We start from the raw sequence: 20,746 nt of genomic DNA, 5'->3' as shown, positions 1-20,746 counted from the left end.
GATCTAACTCTCGGAGGACCCGACCTCCCCCTACTCTCTTATGTTCCAATTCCAATTTCCCAATGACCTTTGTCAGCTCCTGCTTATATTTCCTCGCTTCCCGCAGCTTCGCTGCTCCCCTGACTATCAGGCGCCCCCGAATTACAGCTTTAAAGCAGTCCCAAACCGTCCGGGAAGGGACTTCCCCATTATTATTTCTCTCAAAATAGTCTTCAATGTCTAGCCGCAGAGAATCGTAAGTTTTCACATCCATAAGGAGCTTATCATTGAGCCTCCAATATTTCATCCCCCTTTCTTCCTGCGTCAGTCGAAATGTCCCGTATATTGGGGCATGATCTGACCATACAATCTGGCCAATCTGCGACTCTTCACAGTCCACCACCCATTTCTTACTATCCAGCCACAGATCTATATGGGAATAAACCCCATGCACTCTAGAGAAAAAGGTATAATCCCTATCCTTAGGATGTCGTTGTCTCCAAATATCCATGAGCCCCCAGAGCTCCATCAACATTTTTAGTCTTTCTCTGTGCCCTTTACCGCCACCCCGCCCAGCGCTATGATCCATAGTAGGGCTCAGGGTGGTATTGAAATCCCCACCAACAAGCACTGGACCCTGAATAAAGTCACTAAGTGATTGCTCCAGGTGAATAAAAAACATCCCTTGGTTTTGATTAGGGGCATAAACGTTAATGAGGGTCATCAAAATATTATCAATCTTTAACACTAGAGCAATATACCTGCCCTGATGGTCCTTTCTAGTATCCAAAATCTCGACCCTCAATTCTTTACCCAGCAGAATTCTCACCCCACAGGTCTTCCTCGCCTCACAATTAGAAGCCAGAAAAACATGCGGATATGCAGCATCCCTCAATAACCACTCGTCTCGCTTCAGCAGATGAGTTTCTTGTATAAAATATATCTGCGCCTTATGTGCTTTGGCATCCTTGAATAACAATTGCCTCTTCCGTGGGTGATTCAGCCCTTTCACATTCAGAGACACTATATTCAATTTAGCCATTCTGACCTCCCTCTAATAGACCTGTACTTATAAATTGAAAAATACTCCCATCCCCCTTGTTGCCACTGCACCAGAAGATTGTACCCCCCATCCCCACCCCCCTCCCCCCTCTCTCCCCCCAACCCCTTCCACCATCCGTGAGGAACCCATCCTCACCCAAGCCATAGGAGGAATGATCCCATCCCGTGTAGCCCCATAACATAAGCGGAACATGTGCATGTATTAGGCAATAAAACATCATAAAAACCCCCCCAATGTAACCACGAACACAGTCAACTTTATCCCTTAACAGGGTAAACCGGAAATGCCGGACCGGCCTACTATATACCATGGGTACTTCAGCCCACAACCAACTCGCGATCCCCATAACAGCATATTCATAACTCCAGAACATGGAATCCCCCCCAACAATGAAGAGATATATTCTAATACAGCATAGTATCCTCCTCAACCCACGCTGGAGCCCCCCCCCCCCCCCCCCCGGCAAGCTCTTGACGTCTGAGCCTTTTGCCTCCCTTTCCCATTCATTGCCAGCGAAGGGTGGGAACTCCTCTCAATGGCGGCTGCTCCACCAGCTGTGTTTTGACTGCGATGCCCTGTTGTCTCAAGAATTTTTCAGCGCCCTCCGGGCTCCTTGCAACACAGGAGTTTCCACTGATGGTAAACATAATCCCAAACGGATACAGCCACCGATATCTCACATTCTCCGCTTTCAGGGTTTCGGTAATATTTTTCATCGCCCTTCTTTTTTGTAACGTTACTGCAGACACATCATTGAAGATTTGTATCTCCGCTCCTTTCCACACTATGCGCCCCAGGCCTCTTGCTTTATTCATGATCAGTTCTTTGATGGTAAAATTATGCAGGCAAGCCACAATGTCCCTCGGTTTGTTATTAATGGGCTTACCCATCGCACGGTGAGCTCTATCAATAAGAATTGGTTGCCCATATGGCTTTTCCGCTTCCAAACTCAATATGGACCTGCAGATATTTTGCACAACCAGTCCATAATCAATTGTTTCTTCCCCCTCCGGCATACCGCGGATTCTAACATTGCAGCGGCGCTGCCGGTTTTTCAAATCTTCTAATTTAGTGAGTAAGTCCTCCGTGACCTGCTGCAAGTTTTGTATGTCTTTATTGTGTTGTCCAAGGGTAGCGGCCTGCTCATCCACACTTTGCTCCACCACATGTACGCGCTCTCCCAGCTCTTCTACCTCCACCCGAAGCGCCCCCATATTTTCCTTGATTTCCAATTTCAGTGTCTGTATAATTTCCTGTTTCATATCTTGCAACCATGTCTGCAGTTCCTGCTTAGTGGGACTGTTTCCAGTCTGCAACCCCAAATGGGACTCACCGATATCTGCTTGCACGGCTGCCACATTGTCCACTTCGTCCCCCCTCGGGGCTCCTTTCTCCCCTTCCATAGAGTCACTGTAGGCAAACGCTGATAAATCTATTGTTTTCCTGTGGGCTGCCATTCGCTGTGCCGTTGCTGTTCCGATCTGCCCCAGCCTCAAGGCCCTTTGACACCACTTCAGCCTTCTCAGGATCTGGCATTCAGGGTCGGTGAGCCTGCTGCAGCCCCCGGGGGACTTACATTCAAACCAGCTCTCTCCCACTCTTGTTCGACTCAGTCCCAACTGGGTAAGCTGTCCCAATGTCCAAATTGTGCTGTCCCACGGTTGTTACTGCACTTCTGGGCCTCTGGAATCTTTTAGGTTAGTTTTTCGCCGCTTCCCCGGGCCCTGCCATGTGGTCCGACGCCATTTTGATTACTTCCACGTCCCGCTGAGCTCGCTCCTCCACCGCCTCACTGTCCCTGCCTGCAGCCGATTTCGTCCAGAGGATAACCTCCCTGCACGGCTGGGACTTCAGGGCACTGTTCTGCTGCAGTCACAATGCCGGTGTGGGGGCACTAGGGAGGCAAGTCGCCGCGATCCCAGACTCCACCACGTGGTCCGTCGCCATATTGAAAGTTCTTTCCTCCCGCGGGGCTCCCTCCACCTCTGCCCCGTACTCACTGCCGGCAATTTCTTTTTGCTTGCAATTTCGGCGTTTCAAGGCCCGACCCTTCCCCCTGCCTCTCCTGCTCGTGTGGTCCGGCGGAGTGCCGTTTTACTCAATTTGCATGCGGTTTTTCTTTGTGGCTACTGCGAGCTCGGCATTCAAGCTGCCATCGCCCCGGGATGACGTCACTTCCTCTCTAATGGGAACTGTTTTAATGCATAAAAGATAATTAACGGCTCAGGTAAATATGAAACGGTGAGATGCTGGAGACAGAAAAGAAAAATTAAACTTCTAGCATCTGCTCACTGAAAAGCCTGCCTCTGCCTAAAATGTTGAAATATTTATCAAAGCCGAGCAGCTTGCAGAATCATTTTTCTCTGCAGGAACAACAAAATACAACAACTGGATTGTGCACCAGCAAAATATTGGACCCACCAATGACATAGCCATAATTTGAAACATTTTCTTTGTTGAGAAATTGCACAGTAAGACCAAATTTGCTATTCATCTTTTCACGTAAATTATCCAGAAAGTGTTCTGCCTGTTCCCTTATCTGAATCAAACTTTCTTTTCCATTTTGAAAAATACGGGGCGGCATATTCATAGCGTGTTCAGCACCCGATAGCTGGATAAGTTACTTATCTGGCTACCTTTAGGCCACTTAGAAAGTGGGCAGGCAGTGGATGGATCAGGGCAGCACTTCTTATCTGGTTATGTTAATCAGATAAGTTAGACCAGCCATATCTGGCTAAATAGCGATTTGTGTGCGGATATTCAGCAGCATAGCCGTGCCGCTGAATATCCCTTGTAACTTAGTTGGATATGGCTGAACATCGGACCCAAGCAGTTTAGCGGGAAATTGTAATGCAAATTTTATACTTCTTTTGTAAAGCTCTGTACAGATCTGAGCCAAAGCCCTTCTGCTCTCAGAAACCTGACAGAGAAATCACTGAATAGCAGAATTGTGTGGTCATTGTAAGTCAAAGTTCCTTTCTTTTTATATGCTGTGATAAGTTTTACTTTCTCCGCAAAAGTAAGAATTTGTGCCACCAATGGTCTACGTTTACTGTCCACATCTCTCATAGGGCCTACCTGACCAGCGTGCTGAACCACCATGGGCTCTGTTTCTAAAGCTCCCTACTGAATATTTCCTTACTAGCCGTTAAGCCCGTAACAACGGGCTCGGTCCGTTTTCTTCCCACTCCCTCCCCGTCATTCTCCCTCCTCCTTCACTCTCTCCCCCCTCCCTCTCACCTTCCCCCTCCCTCTCCTCTCCTCCCCCCCCTCCCTCCCTCTCTCTCACACCTCCCTCCCTCCCTCCCTCTCTCTCTTCCCTCCCTCTCTCTCTCACACCTCCCTCCCCCTCTCTCTCTCACCTCCCCTCCCTCTCACCTCCCTCTCACCTTCCCCTCCCTCTCCTCAGTCACTCCCCCTCTCCTTTAAGATCATCCACAACCGGCAGATCTCGGGGGGGGGGGGGGTGTCACTCCCGCGCGCGGCGCCGCTGCTTCTCCTCCCGCTCCTGCCGGCAGATCTCGGGGGGGGGTGTCACTCCCACGCGCGCGGCGGCGCCGCTGCTTCTCCTCCCGCTCCTGCCGGCAGATCTCGGGGGGGGGGGGGTGTCGCGGCGCCGCTACTTCTCCTCCCGCTCCTGCCGGCAGATCTCGGGGGGGGGGGGGGTCACTCCCGCGCACGCGCGGCGCCGCTGCTCCTCCTCCGGCCCCACCGCCATTTTTTTTTTCGGGCACGCACGGCTCTGACTGACATGCTCGCCCGCACATGCGCGGTAGAGCTGCTCTCTACTGCGCATTTGGGGGCCGTCGGTCAGAGCCCATTTATAAGGTAGATGTAGATTAATTTATTGGTTATCCTTGTTACTATTACGTTTATGGTATTTATTTTTCAAGTTAACTGGTAAACATGCTATGTGTTTTGCTCTATTTAATATGTTTTTTGTAAAGCCTTTGGCTGAATTACTGTTTGCTGTAAACTGAGGTGATATGCTTCACGTGCCGCGGTATATAAAAAAATCCTTAAATAAAATAAATAAATAAAGACAGGCCCAAATTCTGTGGGAGCTATTCCTGGCCCTTAACGCTCTCTGGTAAACCAATTATTCTTATATTGTTTCTGCAGCCATGATTCTCTTGATCTTGGTTTTCTCCATCAGGGCTGCATTTTTCTTTTCCAAAGCTTGTAACTGAATGGTAAATTGATCAAATGCCATTTCCTGGGCAAGCATCCTCTGTTCAGCTTCTGCGATTCTTGTGTGCTTGTCAACTCCTTTTATTTCATCCAATGAAGATTGGAGTTTACTGAGCCTATCTTCTACCACAGTAGATGATCTTTTAGAGATATCCTGTGGCAGATTATACTTGAATTCCAGAATCAATTTCTTTTCATTGTTGCCATCTTGGAATCAGAACCATGAGCGTTCTCCGTAATATTCTGCTAGTTTTGAAGGATCATCACTAAAAAACCATTATTTCCTGTTGTTGCTCATCCACCATGTATTAGGTAGTTGGGGGTAAGGTTAATGCCGATATTATTAGTTCTGAAGTATCTATATTGCTGGTAAATGAGCTGGCCCTAGTGGAGCTTCTCCTGCATATGACTTCTCAGCTGAGGAGCATCACTGAAAGTCCCTTGAAAACTAGACTTGTTTGTAGTTTTTCAGCACTAGAGTTGACCATTCCTGAGTACAGCATAATTGTCTTTGTGTGCCGCTCACCTTACAGTCAGTGCTTTGCTGATAAATACAGAATAGTGAGCAGAATGCAATTCCAACTGCAGGCACAGCCCAATCTGGAGGCATAATATAGTACCTACCTGCTCATAAAATTCATTCACGATACCCTCTGTCCACTGTAAATGTAATTCTTTGCATTTTGCAGGTCCGTTGATGTCAGCCAACTTAATACACATTTGGCAAATTAGTAAACGATCATTTTCATTAGACCAGTCTATTCCAGGACCCACATCATCGTTCACCTGTAAGGCGTAAGAGTACACAGTCAATAACAAGGCTTCAGAAAATAAAGATACACAATTCACTGAACTATCATCCACTGTATACCTTGGCAATGCCCTAATACGGCATATATCTAACAAGTGAGCATCAGAGATAAATGAGCACATCCAAGGCTACATATTGCATGCCAAAGGTGAGGGCAGCTAATGATAAGATAACATCAAGAATTCTACAGAGTATCCCTAAGGGATCTCCAATCCTGTGTGCTCTGCAACTTATTGCCAGAGACCTCCTGCCCGCCTGGCTGAGGGCCATCTCTAGGTGGCTCTTCCCTTCTGCCTTCTCTGCAGGATTCTTCTCAATCTGTAGTCTTTCCAAAAGAGAGTGGAAAACCTGAGCATTCCTGCCTTACTTCTAGCCCTGACAGCCAGTATTTCAGGCCGAAGTACCTCTCTGCGCTCATGAACATGCACGTGAGTTTTGTAGCTGGTCCTGTCTTCCATGGAACCCTGAAACTTCACTCCTATCCGCTAGACCAAATGCCCCAATTAAATTTCCTACCACTCTTCTCCAAGATGGCTACTACTGAGCTAATAGGATTGGATATACATTTATTACTTCAGAGAAAGTTCCAGAAATGTTTGTCTTTTCAACAGTCATTTCTGATTTGTGTTCCATTATACTAGAACTACCTAGCTAGACAATGGAAATGTATACAACTCTATGTACCTTTGCATTGAATTCAGCCAAAAAATCAAAGTGTTTTTTTAAATCAGTGGCCAGAATTGCTTCGATGACAAGGAAGCGGAAACGTTTGAACTCCACATGGTCTAAGTTGACTAAGAAGTTGTATTCAGGTCGGGACATGAAGAGATTCCAAGCTGCAGCAGCATGATGGTTCTCCAGCACAGAGCGATCATTATACAGCACAGCCTGAAAAGCAGAGTAAACAAGAGCAATCACCACAGAGCAGGATTTTGGGAAGTCATGCATAATAGCTCTGTATAGATTTCTGATGCAACCACTTCTTGGGTACTGTCTACAGTTCTGGTTGTCTCATCCTTCATATGGGGAAGCTAGAAAAGGTGCAAAGAAGGACAAACAAAATGAAGAGGGGATGGAGCAGCTCCCTTACGAAGAGCGGAAAAGCAGATTAGAGCTCTTAAGCTTGGCGAAGAGTGGCGTAGACGATGTTTGATGGAATAATGAGTTGAGTGGAACAAGTTTCTATTTCTATTTTGTATTCCAACCTTCTAAAAAAGGTTCATAACAAAACCAAAATATAGCAAAAATACATTCATTAAAAAAATCCCTCGCAGAGCTGCCCGATTCCAACTCCCATTCTCAGTGGGGAATAAAGCAGCCATATCCCTTACAGTCTAAAAACGTATCGAAAATTCACTCTCCCACCCTAAAAACATCAATCTAAACAAATAAAGGTGCAAAATATCTGTAATGACCAATTATAATTTCAAGTTAATGGGGGGACTGTTATTTACCACATTGTACCAGGATTAGCTGACCCTCCATGATACTAGCAGGCAGCAGATTTATGGCTGAATTTTCAAAAGGATTTACCTGCATAAAACCCGTTTTATGCATGGAAATGGGTTTTGAAAATTATCCGGGGAGTGGTGGTCTTGTGTGCATAAAAGCAGCATGCAAATTTTATTGCCTTTCAAAATTGTAATGGTCCTTAAATCAGCTGTTTGAATTATTCGCTGTAAGGTGAAGTTTAAAAGCTAGATGCATGCCAAAATCAGGAGTGGGTGTGCATCTAGCACCTGCACATGTCTACCTGGTTTTATAAACCACAAACAAACGTGCACAGGTATCAATGCGCGAATATCTCACATGGGAAAACAGGGAGCAATATGGGCAGGGCATGGGAGTTCCAGGGCGGGGCCATGTACCTACGCGCCTGGGTGCGCACCCAGCTGACTTCTGTATGGAGGAGGTGTAAGACTGAATAAATCTATTAAGTGCTTGAGGGGTCTGGATTAACTGGGGGGTCTGGAGGACCTGGGTATAGACTGGGCAAACTGGTGGATGAAATGGTGAAACTGGTCATGGGTTGGACGTGCACCAGATATAAAACTCCCTTTCTTGCACAGCTCAAAGCTGATTTTATGCTACTGTGCACATATAAGTTTAAAATTAGGAGCACAAATGCACGTGCAATCCCAAATCTGGGTGCAGATTGCTACCTGATGAGGCCATAAAAATATTTGTTGTTCTCATGAGGACAGGAACGTTCCAGGCTAGCTTGATCTCTGACTCTTTCTTCCAGGGCTTGGGTTCTTGGTCGAAGGGGGGGGGGGGGGGGTATCTCCCAGGGCCCAGAGTGCTAAGTGGGGCTCCTGTGCCTTTTATTATTCTTTCCCTGGGACAGCATGCTGGGTGTGCCAAAGAAAGAATGGAGTCACTGGGTTAGTGTCCTAACGAATCTTTACCGATGAGAATGATGAAAACTGGCACAATCTCAATTTACAGCAGCACAATGATTTCTCTTGTCACAATTCCCTCCTCAGCCTGTACAGGATGTTCAAATGCCAGCCAGGGGAATTCCTACCCTCCAGAGCTTGGAAAAACAGGGCCCCCAGGTGGGCAGGGTGTCCTTTCGATGGGCAGAGCCTTCCCTTCCAACTGGCGAGGATATTTGATTGCAGTCTCTGCACAGAGACGTAAACTCTCTCTCTCTCCCCAAGGTTTGGAAGCACCGGATGGATGACCTCTTCAATAGAGGGCTTTGCCTTTCCTCACAGTTGGTTGGATTAGCCTTGATTGCTGTTACAGTCCTTGATCTTGTTCTGTGAATCCGGGATGGGAGGGATCCCTTGGAGCAGGATTACTAATGCTCCCGACAGGTGGGAAGGGCAGTCAGAACTTCCTCCTGGATCCTGAAATTAGATTTCCAAAAAATGACCCAGAGGGGAAGAAACCAAACCAGCCAGTGAGTGGACTGGAAAAGAAAATGCCTCCAGACCCTGGCCGGGACCACCAAGCAGTTCTTGCTTGGCTAAAACCAGCTGGGCCTGTAAAATAACAAAATTCTAACTCCTCACTGCCTTCTGTACTCACTTCTTAATCCAAAGGACTGCCGTGCCTGCCTCAGCTGCAGCTGCGGAGCTATTATATAACCCCGGAGAAAGAAGGGCTGCATCTGGATGGACCTCCCAAATCCATCCTCCTCTGCCCAGCTGACACTGTCACTAAATACCCAGGGCTTAATGGTAACCCGAGAAGTGCCAGGGCTATCTTATGATGTGTGTGCATATGTACGCATGTGTTATAAAATTGCAACGCATCTGAATGGACCTCCCAAATCCATCCTCCTCTGCCCAGCTGACACTGTCACTAAATACCCAGGGCTTAATGGGAACCCGAGAAGTGCCAGGGCTATCTTATGATGTGTGTGCATATGTATGCATGTGTTATAAAATTGCAACGCATCTGAATGGACCTCCCAAATCCATCCTCCTCTGCCCAGCTGACACTGTCACTAAATACCCAGGGCTTAATGGGAACCCGAGAAGTGCCAGGGCTATCTTATGATGTGTGTGCATATGTATGCATGTGTTATAAAATTGCAACGCATCTGAATGGACCTCCCAAATCCATCCTCCTCTGCCCAGCTGACACTGTCACTAAATACCCAGGGCTTAATGGGAACCCGAGAAGTGCCAGGGCTATCTTATGATGTGTGTGCATATGTATGCATGTGTTATAAAATTGCAACGCATCTGAATGGACCTCCCAAATCCATCCTCCTCTGCCCAGCTGACACTGTCACTAAATACCCAGGGCTTAATGGGAACCCGAGAAGAGCCAGGGCTATCTTATGATGTGTGTGCATATGTACGCATGTGTTATAAAATTGCAACGCATCTGAATGGACCTCCCAAATCCATCCTCCTCTGCCCAGCTGACAGTCACTAAATACCCAGGGCTTAATGGTAACCCGAGAAGAGCCAGGGCTATCTTATGATGTGTGTGCATATGTACGCATGTGTTATAAAATTGCAACGCATCTGAATGGACCTCCCAAATCCATCCTCCTCTGCCCAGCTGACACTGTCACTAAATACCCAGGGCTTAATGGGAACCCGAGAAGAGCCAGGGCTATCTTATGATGTGTGTGCATATGTACGCATATGTTATAAAATTGCAACGCATCTGAATGGACCTCCCAAATCCATCCTCCTCTGCCCAGCTGACACTGTCACTAAATACCCAGGGCTTAATGGGAACCCGAGAAGAGCCAGGGCTATCTTATGATGTGTGTGCATATGTACGCATATGTTATAAAATTGCAACGCATCTGAATGGACCTCCCAAATCCATCCTCCTCTGCCCAGCTGACACTGTCACTAAATACCCAGGGCTTAATGGTAACCCGAGAAGTGCCAGGGCTATCTTATGATGTGTGTGCATATGTACGCATGTGTTATAAAATTGCAACGCATCTGAATGGACCTCCCAAATCCATCCTCCTCTGCCCAGCTGACACTGTCACTAAATACCCAGGGCTTAATGGGAACCCGAGAAGTGCCAGGGCTATCTTATGATGTGTGTGCATATGTATGCATGTGTTATAAAATTGCAACGCATCTGAATGGACCTCCCAAATCCATCCTCCTCTGCCCAGCTGACACTGTCACTAAATACCCAGGGCTTAATGGGAACCCGAGAAGAGCCAGGGCTATCTTATGATGTGTGTGCATATGTATGCATGTGTTATAAAATTGCAACGCATCTGAATGGACCTCCCAAATCCATCCTCCTCTGCCCAGCTGACACTGTCACTAAATACCCAGGGCTTAATGGGAACCCGAGAAGAGCCAGGGCTATCTTATGATGTGTGTGCATATGTACGCATATGTTATAAAATTGCAACGCATCTGAATGGACCTCCCAAATCCATCCTCCTCTGCCCAGCTGACACTGTCACTAAATACCCAGGGCTTAATGGTAACCCGAGAAGTGCCAGGGCTATCTTATGATGTGTGTGCATATGTACGCATGTGTTATAAAATTGCAACGCATCTGAATGGACCTCCCAAATCCATCCTCCTCTGCCCAGCTGACACTGTCACTAAATACCCAGGGCTTAATGGTAACCCGAGAAGAGCCAGGGCTATCTTATGATGTGTGTGCATATGTACGCATGTGTTATAAAATTGCAACGCATCTGAATGGACCTCCCAAATCCATCCTCCTCTTCCCAGCTGACACTGTCACTAAATACCCAGGGCTTAATGGGAACCCGAGAAGTGCCAGGGCTATCTTATGATGTGTGTGCATATGTATGCATGTGTTATAAAATTGCAACGCATCTGAATGGACCTCCCAAATCCATCCTCCTCTGCCCAGCTGACAGTCACTAAATACCCAGGGCTTAATGGTAACCCGAGAAGAGCCAGGGCTATCTTATGATGTGTGTGCATATGTACGCATGTGTTATAAAATTGCAACGCATCTGAATGGACCTCCCAAATCCATCCTCCTCTGCCCAGCTGACACTGTCACTAAATACCCAGGGCTTAATGGGAACCCGAGAAGTGCCAGGGCTATCTTATGATGTGTGTGCATATGTACGCATATGTTATAAAATTGCAACGCATCTGAATGGACCTCCCAAATCCATCCTCCTCTGCCCAGCTGACACTGTCACTAAATACCCAGGGCTTAATGGTAACCCGAGAAGAGCCAGGGCTATCTTATGATGTGTGTGCATATGTATGCATGTGTTATAAAATTGCAACGCATCTGAATGGACCTCCCAAATCCATCCTCCTCTGCCCAGCTGACACTGTCACTAAATACCCAGGGCTTAATGGGAACCCGAGAAGAGCCAGGGCTATCTTATGATGTGTGTGCATATGTATGCATGTGTTATAAAATTGCAACGCATCTGAATGGACCTCCCAAATCCATCCTCCTCTGCCCAGCTGACACTGTCACTAAATACCCAGGGCTTAATGGTAACCCGAGAAGAGCCAGGGCTATCTTATGATGTGTGTGCATATGTACGCATATGTTATAAAATTGCAACGCATCTGAATGGACCTCCCAAATCCATCCTCCTCTGCCCAGCTGACACTGTCACTAAATACCCAGGGCTTAATGGTAACCCGAGAAGAGCCAGGGCTATCTTATGATGTGTGTGCATATGTATGCATGTGTTATAAAATTGCAATGCATCTGAATGGACCTCCCAAATCCATCCTCCTCTGCCCAGCTGACACTGTCACTAAATACCCAGGGCTTAATGGGAACCCGAGAAGTGCCAGGGCTATCTTATGATGTGTGTGCATATGTATGCATGTGTTATAAAATTGCAACGCATCTGAATGGACCTCCCAAATCCATCCTCCTCTGCCCAGCTGACACTGTCACTAAATACCCAGGGCTTAATGGGAACCCGAGAAGTGCCAGGGCTATCTTATGATGTGTGTGCATATGTACGCATATGTTATAAAATTGCAACGCATCTGGTCACACGCCTAGAAACACGTGTATATGGGCGCCCGCACACCCATTTTAAAGTTACCGTCCCTAGGAACAAAGTTAATTACCCTGTTCGAGAAGCTTTAGATGCAGAAGTCCTTTACTGCAACAAATTTGCCAAAGTCAAGGACTTGCGGTATGCCTTAGGACTTAATTTATGCAATCATGCCGCTGGACACTTTGCTGCTTCAGATTCACCGGTTATGGGATAAGTTTTCTTACGCAGCCTCCTCTGAGGTTGAGTAGACTTTATCCGGCTCTTAAAAATGTGTACTGCATGCTTGACTGCTGTCCATCTTGGGTTCTCTGGCAGCTTGGACCCTGTTTCTTGGACTTCTTCACTACAATGGTTAACTTATCACTCAATGAGGGAGAGTCCCTGATCAGTTGAAATGTGCAGTGCTTCAGCCTATCCCAAAAAGGGAAATTTGAAGCTGGAAATTCTGCCTTTCATCATCCAACTTCTTGTTTGATTGAGAAAGTTGTACTAGTTCTGCTCACATTTCTAGGATGCTCATCATATTTTAAATTCTCATCAGGCAGGCTTCCAAAAATCCCATAGCATTGAGAAGGCTTTAATCTTTGTTCCTGATTTCCTTCTTTGATCTTTTGACAGGGATCGCTCATGTATTATGGTATTTTGGGATATTTCTGTCGCTTTCGATATGGTCAATCATACTATTGGGTAGACTTTCTAACAGTGGGCCAGTTTTGAGTTGGTTTGGTGATTTTTTTTTTATCTTGTCATATGCAGCAAATTGTCCTCTATCTGATGGTGACTACACACGGGCATTCCACCAGCATCTGCCTTGTCTTCTATTCTTTTCAACATTTACATGCAGCCATAAATCTTGTTAAAGTGCAATATGGAATTTATGCTGTATGCTGATGACATTCATATCATCTGTCCTTTACCTAAAGATGACCCTAATTCTCGTTGCTTACAAGATGTGCATGCATGGCTTAGCTGGAATTGTTTCTCATTAAATATTAATACATCAGAAGCATTATTGGTTTGTTGATCTACATCCAATATTAACATGCCTGGCTTAAAATTCAATTTATATCATTTATACAATGAAACAAAACAAGAAAAAGAAGGCATTAATATTCATTCATTTATTTATTTGAAAGCACTTATTACCCACCCTTCCTACATTCAGAGCAGGGTACAATATAAAACATATACAGACAATAGAGAAGGAGGGAATGGGCAAAGCAAAATCTTAGGGGAGGGCTGGAGAAAAAAAACAAGCATCGAGGGAGTGAGTCCAGTTGTGTCAGGGGGTCAGAGGAGAGGGGAGTAGAAGACTAGATAGCATCCTCTGAAGGGGGACAAGTTGTCATCAAGGTTGGGGAGTGCTCTCTTGAAGAGGAAAGTTTTTAGGGCTTTTTTAAAGAAAGTTCTCTCTCAGAGACATCTTATTGCCTTTGGTAGACCGTTTCATAGGAGTGGTCTGGCAGAGAAGAATGCACGTTCTCTGGTTTCCTCGGGGTGGGTGAGTTTTGTAGGCGGAGAATCTAGTAGCATTTGGTTAGACGATCTGAGTTTTTGGGAGGGGGCATGGATTTTTATTGTGAGGAAACAACAAAAGAATAGATGCCCAAGAAAGTCTTTGCCAATTCTTTAATAGGTGGAGACGTATAAGGTAAGTTAAAATTGCCCAACTCAGGTCAAGTTTCGCCACATTCCAGTGGCTGCCTCCGGGGCTTAAATTTGAACACACTGAAAAATTTGCAATGGAATTCAAATTGCCATCTGCAGTATGGGCATATCTTATGTGTAAAGGGTAATGCTTAACTATCTGTCGGTTCCTATTCACTGATGGTTCCGCATACGTCTTCTGCAGAACAACTCGAATCATCTCCCCTCTTGTCACTGGGCTTGGATTCTTTCCAGATGGGGTGAAAATAGCAGCTATGTCCCCTGAGGCAACAATGGCAATAGGCAGATGGCATTCCCAAAGGTATCGGTTATATGTGCGTCCAACAGAATATTTTGATGTGTAACACAAATCACTGCTTGGTATTTCAAGTCTGTGTTCCTGAATGCTCCATATATAGATCACAGGGCATTCCGTTGTGCGTTGGGCCCACTTAAGAGCTAAGATCAGGCTGCTGGGTGAACACTTGGGCATGGCCCCACACCACTTGTCAACAACATGCAAAGGCATGCCAGGAATGAGTTGGGACCAATTGATGCCAGTGGTCCTGCATATGAACAGAACACAGATGTCGCCATGGGCGATAATACTACACTTAGGCGGTAATGACCTGGTGACTACGCACAGTGTCCAGTTCATCCAAAAGATATAGAAAGATTGCATTTCAGTGTCTGAATTGCTGCCAGGCATGTGTATGGTTTGGTCCTGCATCACTCCCAGGTGCGTCCGGAAAGGTGAAAGGTTTCACCAGGTGCTGGACAGAACCAAAAAGAAGATAAATAAGTGGATGCGAAGGTTCATGCCCATCATCCAGAGATATTCTAAAATGCATGAGATGATTGATGAGAGCTGCCTGGGGCTATTTCACCCAGACGAGGTGCACTTGTCGGACAGAGGCCTTGACATATTTCTCAATGATTTGCAAGACGCTTTGGAGTTCATGGCCGCATCAATTAAAGTATGGGGAGACCCAGCAAACGAGGGTCTGTTACTGGGGCTTGAGGCAGGGTGACCAGCAAATCTGGGCCAGTAGGGATCATGTGGAGCAACAGCAGCCCCCACAGGGGCAGGGCAATTGCCTGCAGCAAGCATTGCAAGACCATCTTTTCTAGCAAATGGACAGGAAATCTAGTGCAGCAGGTCATTTTTGCTTTCATGGTGAAAAGGGTAAGTGGCACGTGAGCAGCGCTCAGCCCAGGACCTCAGTCTTCAACGGATTTGGGCCCAGAAATGACAGCAAAACACCCCTCAGCTTAAACAGTTTCGTTGGCTGATGAATACATATTGGTGGGTAGATTGTCAAAGGCTTAGCTGATGGTTATCTGGCACTGATCACCCAGGAAGGTAATGTTTAATCTCTGTTTAACTAAGTTAGGCTTGTTAGGCCAGCAGTATTAAATTGTATTACTATGCATTACCAAAAGCCTTGCATTGTTTTCTTTGTTTGGTTGTATGCTGCAGCCATACTTGTCCACAGTAAATGTCTCATTGCGTGATTACTGGCGGTATCTCTATTGTTATACTAAGGGCACTGAGCACTAGGCTGGGTGTTTGGGGCCATGGGCTTGGTGAATGGCATGGGAGGTGTGCTGAATCTGGGGTGAGGGGTTCCCTATGTCTACCCCTGTTGTGTTCTTGCCCACTTTCTTATTCAGCCTGGTTGAAAATTACTCCCATAAATGCTGTGGCAATACATAATCATAAAATACATCCAATACTGAATCTATAAAAATTCCAAAATATTAGCCCACATTAATGAGGACGAGAAGTGTCAAAGGAAACACAAAAATGAAAAAAGCAATAATGATCATAGAGCCATGAGGCGATCTGCTTTTTAGATATACCTACTTATCATTGCTAGGTACTACAAATTCCCCAGTGTCTTATCCCTTAAAAAGCGATCTAAGTGTAGTGGGTCAAGAAAAATGAATTTATTATTTTGATAGGTTACTAAACATTTACATGGGAATTTAAGAAAAAAACTTGCTCCAATATCTAGAACCCTTTGCTTAAAAGAAAAAAACTGTTTTCTATGAACTTGAGTGAAACATCAGGAAAGATCTGGATATTTTGGCCACAGAAAAGAAAATCTTTACACTGAAAATCTTTATAGAAAACCATATCCTTATCTTGCTTTAAAGAAAAAAAAACAAGCAAAGTAGTTCTAGCTGAAATATTATCGAAGGAGTATTCTAGGAAGGTAGAGAACCCTGAGAACACTGGGAACACTGAGAGGAGAGGATCACCTTGCTGGTGGCTGAAAGGAATCAGTAAGTTTTTGCTTGGGACATTGTCTTTTTTAAAAGTATTAGGGCAAAGTTAACTATTTGGGAATATTATTTAGTGTGTTTGTGTGTTTGTGCCTTTAATAGTCAGAAAGGCAGTGAATAAACAAGTTAGACTGTTTGTATTTTTAAATAGTCAGTCAATAAGGTAGCTAGTAAGCAGTAGGTAGTGTATTTATTTTTAAAAGTCTGCAGAACAGAGTGTTCTGCAGACTTTTAAAGAACTGAGTGTTTGTATTTAATACAAACTGAGTGTTTGTGTTGAAAAAAAAAAACCACACAAAAAAAACAACCCACAAAAAGTAGCCAGAAGCTAGAAATAAGCTAGGAGCAGTGTATACCTAAGTAAAAAAGTTGATAGTTCAGCTCAGTTACTCACCTTGGAAAGGTGTTGAGGTAGTGTGATTGGGTTTGAATAGGGACCAACATTTGTTAATCAAGAGAGCAGTGAGTCACTCTGGCTGACTAACTGAAGTTAGACTGCTGGCGCTAACCTTTAAAAAGGAGATAGAGCAGCTTTTAAACTAGAACAAAGGGGAAAGCCGACAGTCGCTCAGTAGCGCATGGTTCGGAGCGAGGTATCTTCAAAGGATACTAATGATGCATTAGAATTAGGGCATCCCGACAGTGAGGTTCCAATAATTAGAAAAATAGTCCAAGTGCCTGTAACTAAAAACTCACCTGAGCTAAAAAATTCTAACTTATCCCTATCAATTAAAAAGCAGAATGAAAATACAAACAAAAAACAAACTTTGAAATGTTTGTATGCTAATGCCAGAAGTCTAAGAAGTAAGATGGGAGAATTAGAATGTATAGCAGTGAATGATGACATAGACTTAATTGATATCTCAGAGACATGGTGGAAAGAGGATAATCAATGGGACAGTGCTATACCGGGGTACAAATTATATCGCAATGACAGAGAGGAGCACCCGGGAGGAGGTGTGGCGTTTTATGTCCGGGATGGCATAGAGTCCAACAGGATAAACATCCTGCATGAGACTAAATAAAAAATTGAATCTTTATGGGTAGAAATCCCTTGTGTGTCGGGGAAGACTATAGTGATAGGGGTATACTACCGTCCACCTGGTCAAGATGGTGAGACGGTCAGTGAAATGGTAAGAGAAATTAGGGAAGCTAACCAAATTGATAGTGCAGTAATAATGGGAGACTTCAATTACCCCAATATTGACTGAGTAAATGTATCATCGGGACACGCTAGAGAGATAACATTCCTGGATGGAATAAATGATAGCTTTATGGAGCAATTGGTTCAGGAACCGACAAGAGAGGGAGCAATTTTAGATCTAATTCTCAGTGGAGCACAGGACTTGGTGAGAGAGGTAATGGTGATGGGCCGCTTGTCAATAGTGATCATAATATGATCAAATTTGATTTAATGACTGGAAGAGGAACAGTGTGCAAATCCAAGGCTCTCGTGCTAAACTTTCAAAAGGGAAACTTTGATAAAATGAGAAAAATTGTTAGAAAAAAACTGAAAGGAGCAGCTACAAAAGTAAAAAATGTCCAAGAGGCGTGGTCATTGTTAAAAAATACCATTCTAGAAGCACAGTGTAGATGTATTCCACACATTAAGAAAGGTGGAAAGAAGGCAAAACGATTACCGGCATGGTTAAAAGGGGAGGTGAAAGAAGCTATTTTAGCCAAAAGATCTTCATTCAAAAACTGGAAGAAGGAACCAACAGAAGAAAATGGGATAAAGCATAAACGTTGGCAAGTTAAATATAAGACATTGATAAGACAGGCTAAGGGAGAATTTGAAAAGAAGTTGGCTGTAGAGGCAAAAACTCACAGTAAAAACTTTTAAAAATATATCCGAAGCAGAAAGCCTGTGAGGGAGTCAGTTGGACCGTTAGATGATCGAGGGGTTAAAGGGGCACTTAGAGAAGATAAGGCCATCGCGGAAAGATTAAATGATTTCTTTGCTTCGGTGTTTACTGAAGAGGATGTTGGGGAAGTACCCATAATGGAGAAGGTTTTCATGGGTAATGATTCAGATGGACTGAATCAAATCACGGTGAACCTAGAAGATGTGGTAGGCCTGATTGACAAACTGAAGAGTAGTAAATCACCTGGACCGGATGGTATACACCCCAGAGTTCTGAAGAACTAAAAAATGAAATTTCAGACCTATTAGTAAAAATTTCTAACCTATCACTAAAATCATCCATTGTACCTGAAGACTGGAGGATAGCAAATGTAACCCCAATATTTAAAAAGGGCTCCAGGGGCGATCTGGGAAACTACAGACCGGTTAGCCTGACGTCAGTGCCAGGAAAAATAGTGGAAAGTGTTCTAAACATCAAATTCACAGAACATATAGAAAGACATGGTTTAATGGAACAAAGTCAGCATGGCTTTACCCAGGGCAAGTCTTGCCTCACAAATCTGCTTCACTTTTTTGAAGGAGTTAATAAACATGTGGATAAAGGTGAACTAGTTTAAAAATGTGGATAAAGGTGGATAAATGTGGATAAAGATGAACTAGTTTAAAAATGGATACAGTAAGGGCCCACTACATAACCCAGATTATTTATACCAGCAAACTAGACATTTTAAATAAGGATAAGATTTGGTCTCTGCTCTGTGTTCAACTACTTCATCTGCCATTTCACAGTGGGAGGATGTGCACTTACCAGGACTAAGTGTCTGATCTCAAGGTAGTGAAAAAATGTCATAAGGCAGTGGCCAGAGGTGCAGGAGGATGATTAGGTTTTTAGGGAGGTGCCGAAGAAAGAAGAGGATTATACAACATTTATTTCTCAATTCTTTTATAGCGCTAAAGCAGAAACAAGTCTGGTCAGAGCGGTGTACAACGCAAAATGATAAGGGGAATGGAACAGCGGTGGCTACTAAAATGATAAGGGGAATGGACAGCTCCCCTATGAGGAAAGACTAAAGAGGTTAGGACTTTTCAGCTTGGAGAAGAGACGGCTGAGGGGGGATATGATAGAGGTGTTTAAAATCATGAGAGGTCTAGAACGGGTAGATGTGAATTGGTTATTTACTCTTTCGGATAGTAGAAAGTTAGCATGAAGTTAGCATGAAGTTAGCATGTGGCACATTTAAAACTAATCGGAGAAAATTCTTTTTTACTCAACGCACAATTAAACTCTGGAATTTGTTGCCAGAGGATGTGGTTAGTGCAGTTAGTATAGCTGTGTTTAAAAAAGGATTGGATAAGTTCTTGGAGAAGCCCATTGCCTGCTATTAATTAAGTTGACTTAGATAATAACCACAGCTATTACTAGCAATGGTAACATGGAATAGACTTAGTTTTTGGGTACTTGCCAGGTTCTTATGGCCTGGATTGGCCACTGTTGGAAACAGGATGCTGGGCTTGATGGACCCTTGGTCTGACCCAGTATGGCATTTTCTTATATTCTTATGTTCTTATGTATACTTGGATTTTCAGAAGGCGTTTGACAAAGTTCCTCATGAGAGGCTTCTAGGAAAAGTAAAAAGTCATGGGATAGGTGGCGATGTCCTTTCGTGGATTGCAAACTGGCTAAAAGACAGGAAACAGAGAGTAGGATTAAATGGACAATTTTCTCAGTGGAAGGGAGTGGACAGTGGAGTGCCTCAGGGATCTGTATTGGAACCCTTACTTTTCAATATATTTATAAATGATCTGGAAAGAAATACGACGAGTGAGATAATCAAATTTGCAGATGACACAAAATTGTTCAGAGTAGTGAAATCACAAGCGGATTGTGATAATTTGCAGGAAGACCTTGTGAGAGAGAGAAAGCACCTGAGTCAATGAATGTGTGGTTTTGACTGAGAGCGAGTGTGTTTGTGTGTGTGTCAGTGAGTGCTGTGAGAGTGTACGAGTCAATCAGCATGCATGTGAGCATGACAGTACGTGTCAGTGAACAAGTAAGTGTGTGTGTGTGAGGATGAGTGAGAGCATGAGTCAGTATGTGAGTATGAGAGAGAGAGCATATGTGAAAGTCTGGGAGAATGTATATGTATGGGCGTGAGAGCAGTGTGAGTGTATGTGTGTGAACAAGTCAGTGATTCAGCATGTGTGAGTGTCAGGGACCATCTGTGAGTTATATATGAGAGAGTGTGTATAAGAAAGAACATGTGTCTTACAGAGTGTCTGTATACGAAAGTTTGTGCAGGTCACCACCTCTGACTAATTCACAACAATCTCAGGGTGAGTGGAATCAACAATTCCTAGCTATGGAGAGCAGAATAATATTTTAAAATCCTTTATTCTTTTTAATTATGGGTCTGCTGTTTTAAAATATTTTATAGATAT

At 44.5% G+C, this 20,746-nt stretch overlaps 1 protein-coding gene across 1 annotated transcript in view; it reads right to left on the bottom strand.

The window, feature by feature from the left end:
- PDE3A (phosphodiesterase 3A) overlaps positions 1–20,746 on the bottom strand; it is a 100,070-nt gene that overhangs the window by 31,233 nt on the left and 48,091 nt on the right. The window contains exons 9-10 of the mRNA XM_029597546.1: positions 6,729–6,932; positions 5,858–6,019 (exon numbers count right to left, since the gene is read on the bottom strand). Coding sequence (XP_029453406.1) covers positions 5,858–6,019; positions 6,729–6,932 — 366 coding nt within the window. The remainder of the gene's footprint in view (positions 1–5,857; positions 6,020–6,728; positions 6,933–20,746) is intronic.

This window comes from Rhinatrema bivittatum, chromosome 4 (genome assembly GCF_901001135.1).
Source record: "Rhinatrema bivittatum chromosome 4, aRhiBiv1.1, whole genome shotgun sequence".
Lineage (NCBI taxonomy): Eukaryota > Metazoa > Chordata > Amphibia > Gymnophiona > Rhinatrematidae > Rhinatrema > Rhinatrema bivittatum.
The sequence above is the reverse complement of the archived record's forward strand: the minus strand, read 5'-3'. Positions and strand labels throughout refer to the sequence as shown.